This window comes from Trypanosoma grayi (assembly GCF_000691245.1).
Source record: "Trypanosoma grayi strain ANR4 Tgr_1227_V1, whole genome shotgun sequence".
Classification (NCBI taxonomy): Eukaryota; Euglenozoa; class Kinetoplastea; order Trypanosomatida; family Trypanosomatidae; genus Trypanosoma; species Trypanosoma grayi.
In genome coordinates this window covers 1-4,320 of record NW_008826846.1, presented here as the reverse complement: position 1 = coordinate 4,320, position 4,320 = coordinate 1, and the positions used below count along the sequence as shown (strand labels likewise).

At 60.9% G+C, this 4,320-nt stretch overlaps 4 protein-coding genes across 4 annotated transcripts; all 4 read right to left on the bottom strand.

Annotated features, from left to right (window-relative positions):
- Positions 1–40: 40 nt before the first annotated feature.
- On the bottom strand, positions 41–361 carry DQ04_12271030 (hypothetical protein; the record flags this gene model as incomplete). The annotated part of the gene is made up of 1 exon (XM_009316714.1): positions 41–361. The coding sequence occupies one exon, from the start codon at positions 359–361 to the stop codon at positions 41–43; it is 321 nt and encodes a 106-aa protein (XP_009314989.1).
- Positions 362–1,235: 874 nt separating this feature from the next.
- DQ04_12271020 (hypothetical protein) lies at positions 1,236–1,583 on the bottom strand (the record flags this gene model as incomplete). The annotated part of the gene is made up of 1 exon (XM_009316713.1): positions 1,236–1,583. The coding sequence occupies one exon, from the start codon at positions 1,581–1,583 to the stop codon at positions 1,236–1,238; it is 348 nt and encodes a 115-aa protein (XP_009314988.1).
- A 735-nt stretch (positions 1,584–2,318) lies between these two features.
- DQ04_12271010 (hypothetical protein) lies at positions 2,319–2,912 on the bottom strand (the record flags this gene model as incomplete). The annotated part of the gene is made up of 1 exon (XM_009316712.1): positions 2,319–2,912. The coding sequence occupies one exon, from the start codon at positions 2,910–2,912 to the stop codon at positions 2,319–2,321; it is 594 nt and encodes a 197-aa protein (XP_009314987.1).
- A 54-nt stretch (positions 2,913–2,966) lies between these two features.
- On the bottom strand, positions 2,967–3,572 carry DQ04_12271000 (hypothetical protein; the record flags this gene model as incomplete). The annotated part of the gene is made up of 1 exon (XM_009316711.1): positions 2,967–3,572. One exon carries the CDS (start codon positions 3,570–3,572, stop codon positions 2,967–2,969), a length of 606 nt encoding a protein of 201 aa, XP_009314986.1.
- Between the last annotated feature and the right edge of the window lie 748 nt (positions 3,573–4,320).

The window sequence follows — 4,320 nt, the reverse complement described above, 5'->3', positions numbered from 1 at the left end:
GCCGCCGTCGCTACGAGCCGTACGCCTGGGTGCTGCAGCGCTACCTCGAGCGTGGCTCCGTGGACCTCGACGCGTTGCTGCTACACCCCGACGCACCGTCGCCCATGGAGGTGTTGCTGAGCGTCTTGCAGCACCGTACGCCGTGCCAGCGCCTCACCGAGCACGCACTGGAGGCGGTGCTGAGCCAACCGCGCCTGACGTCATCTGCAGGCGCCGCATCCTTCGCGCTGCAGACCGTCAGCCAAATTCTCCGGCAGCGCTGCCCGCACTTGTACGACACGCCAGCGGTGCGGGTGCTTCTCTGCCAGGCGTTGCTGTCTGACAGACTCTTTAGTGATGCGATGGGTGTGCTGGAGGGCATGCCGGATGCCTGGATCACACCTGGACTCTGGGCTGCAGTCATGGAGGCGGCAGGTGAAGGGAAAATTGCACAATCACAGCTTCTCTGGAGACTTCTAACACTCGCGCCACAGCAAGCACCCGGCGAAAGCCGCGTGGTGCAAACGGGGCGGCGAATCCCTGCAGAAGTCATGGGAGAGGAAGAGCCAGCGGAAGCAGTAGGAGTGGGGGTGGGTTCTGCAACAGGTCGGGTCAAGGAAAGCTGTGGCAATAGTAATAGAGGCCGCCGCCGTCAGCATCAACGCACTGGTAGCATCGGTGACGACACAGTGATGCTCACCACGTTCGAGGTTCGCCCCGCTTCGCTCGCGCGTCTTACACAGGACTCGGAGCGGCTAGAGTGGTGCCGCTTGGGCACCGCCGAGGTGGGCTTTGCGGAGCAACACTACCAGACCCTGCGCGACCAGCGTGCGTGGGGGTCGGGCACGATGCACGTGGAAGGCGATTCCACCACTGAGGGCATTGTATTCGGTCTCGATGCGCGTTTGGCCTCACGGCTCATGCTGCGTGCGAATGTGTCCTTCTCTGGTCAGGCATCCCCGCTGATCGCTCTGCAGATTCTTCGCCGCTATCTGCGTACTTGCCATGCACTGCGGGAGCAAGCCGCAACGATTGCAGATGAAAAGTTGCTGGAGGCCAAGAGCCGAGCCACCGCCAACTCCCAGTTGTCATCCTCGGAGGCGCTGGTGAAGAGAGATGCGGACAGCGGTGCGGTGGAGGGCGCGGAGGTGCACCCATCACCATTTCTGTTGTTTTTCAAGATTGTTCGCGAGACGCGTGACGTGGTGGCGGGTGGCAACGACGCTCCCGCCGCTGTTTATGGTCAGCTGCAGCCCTCAGTGCCACACAGTGGTTTGCCAATGATTCACTGGGGTGTTGTGTGGCGCCTCTTCCAGACACTGAACCGCGAGTGCCCGACGTGGTACAACATCATCCCAGAGGAGGCAGGAGACCTCAGCGAGTACGTCATTGACGTGCTTTGCCGAGGCGCCGACCCGTGGATGACGCTCAACGTCGCCCGTGCCGTATCGTCGCGGCACATTATTGACGGCCTGGACATGTCGCTCTGGCTGCTGCACCGCCTCGACGCTTCGCACCACACAGAAGAGGCGAGGGAGGTGACGAAGAAGGTTTTCCGCTGGCTTCTGGTGGATGTCGGTGTGCATCTGCTCCCGCAATTGCATCACCACCTCGTCCCCGCTTCGCGTGTTCTGATTCGCCTCGGTCTACAGGAGGAACTGCGGCAGTTCTATAACGCCGTGCTTGAAAACGTCTACGCCTTCACGGAGGGATTCCGCGCCGACTTCATGCAAGTCATGAACGATCTGGTGTGCCCGTCCTGCAGCTCTATTCTCCCGGAACAGGACGTCTTCGTTGAGCGTGTGTGCCCGTTGTGTCTGACAGTCGTGCCGCCCAAGGACCCGAACGCACTGCCGAGTTTTCAGCTCTCCAGCGAGCATGTCGCACGTCTGCGTGAGAAGCGCAAGGCTCTTCGGCTGAAAAACCGGCAGCGGCTGCACGAACGCATTCACCGCTGGTCAAAGCAGAGAGATGACAAACACGACACGGGGTCGCCGCACGAGGCTAGTGCCGCTGCGTCATCGGCGGCATTCGCCCGCCCACCGCTGGATGCTGGAACTGTGTTCAAGCGCGAGATACTTGGCGACACGGTGCCACTAATTCCAGGCGTGGCGGTAAACATGGAGGTGCCGCTCTTCCTCTTCGACGGTAATGACGGCACCGCCACCAAGAGTAGCAACATCAGAAAGGATGGAGACGGTACGGACGCCCCGTTTGATGTCCATGCTGCCATGGAGGAATCGTCGAGGCGCCTGCAGCTGCAGGAGGCGGCGCGGCGTTACATATTGGCACAGCGTGGTGCTTCGCCATCGTCGTGGAACCTCGCCGCGCCGCCCTCGTTACTCTCGTCTGCGTCGCCGCACAGATCCACGACGCAACAGGATCGGCAGCAACCGCTGTTGCTCTCCTATATACGGGTGGACGGCCCATGGACGTGTGTCTGGTGCCAAGAGCACAACTCGGAGTGGAGCTCGCGTGTGCAGTGTGCGGCGTGTGGCGCTGAGACGGGCCCGTCCGCGCCGTGGCGCCACTTCGTGTACACGGACTCCGGAGATGTGATGACGGAGATCCGCACACGCGTGGCGAACGCTGAGGCGCGCCCCATCGATGCCATTGTTGCGGCATACCTCCTCATGGTGTACCGACGTGCTTTCTTGCTGCGTGCCACACCGCACGACCACGAGCGCATCGACCAGCTGATACGGCGGCTCTGTGCCCTGCACGAGCGTGTGTTGGCAGGGTATTTGTACATGCGACTGGTTCCGGCGCAGGCGCGGCAGAAGAATGAGACACTGTTTGCCCTGGCACAGCTGTTTGGTGGCAGTGAGGCGGCCTGTGTTGGACTTACGGCACAGGATCTCGCCTACGATGAGGATAAGTTCTTCCATGCCGTCTTCACCCCCGCCACATGCAAAGTGTGCTTTGGCGTACATGCGTGGAAGGCGTGCCCAATTATCACTCGTGACTTCTCCACGACGACACGCACTTCAATCAATATGACGCCAGAGGAGAAACAGCGGGCGGTGCTGCAGCAGCTGCGCCTCATCGTGGAGACTGCGGTGCAGCGCGGTGCGGAGAACAGCCGCCTCGTCGTGGACGCCTACACCGCATTCGTCAAGTCGCCGTACCGTGAACTGTTTGCAGAAGTCCACAGTCGTGATGTGAACCGACTCTCTGTGCTGCTGAGTAACTATCGTCAGTACCGACGCGCGGCGTTTGTGCTTTGTCACGTCCCGTTGCATTTGCGAAATGATGAGGCGTACCTGGTGATGGTGCATTACTTCAATGTGCCTATCGAAGAGGCGCGGGATCTGCTGCGCAAGCGGAGCCCCCTCGGCGTTGAGGACGAGTCGCACCCAAACTTCGTGCAGGTGGTACTCACCTGCTGCATGTGCCTGGATGAGCGGCACGCCTCTTTTGAGTGTCCGAGGTTGACGCAGTGGTTGAGTGAAGTGGACGCACGCACCTTCACGGGAGGTACATCGGGGCCTGCAGCTACGGCCTTGTCCGACCCTCTGCGAGAGCAGCAGCAGGCGAAACGGTTGCGAGCGCAGGTGGACGGCTGGACCTCCGCAGGACCCGAGCGACTGCATGCGTTCTATCGTTTTTTGCTGCAGCGTGTGGACACCTTTGAGGAAGGCATCCGTACTGACGTTGACGACGATACTGGCGATGCTGAAGAAGTAGTTGTGGGAGCAGCAGAAGCAGCAACAACAACAGGGCACAGGCCGCGGCGGCGAATTGACGTGGATGACCCTATCGTGTACGCAATCAATAAGACTATTACAAAACTGGCATCTGTGGGACAAGTGAAGTTCGCCTATCGTCTTTACGCACGGACTCCCGTGGCGTTCATCTCTCGCCATACCACCAGTGCGATGCTGCGCATGAACCGCTTCTCCGACGATGGCATCTACACCCTGCTAAATAGCGACGGCAGCGGCGCGTCCTCCTCCTCTACCTCCTCGTTGTTGGATGATACGATGGCGTTGGGAATGTCTAGCGAGGCTGCCCGTGCGGCAGCAGTTCCGATGCGGAGTCACTGCCTGTTGTGCTTTGACAATAGCCATGCGTACTTTGACTGCCCAGAGCTGGCCGCGCAGCCTACGACTGCTGCAAAACTGGAGTACGTTGCCGTACATGTCGGCGGCATTCGCTGTTGTGTTGATGGCATTCGTGCCGCCGCAGCGTTTGCGTACCACGCGTACAACCTCGGCAACCTCACCAGCGAGCTGCTGCGCGCGCACCCATCGCTTGTGCGTGCTTTGCTGCGCCTCGTGCGTCGCTGCTTCGCCAGCGGCCACGTTGCCGCCGGTGTGCGCGTGCTGCGGCGCCTCCCGA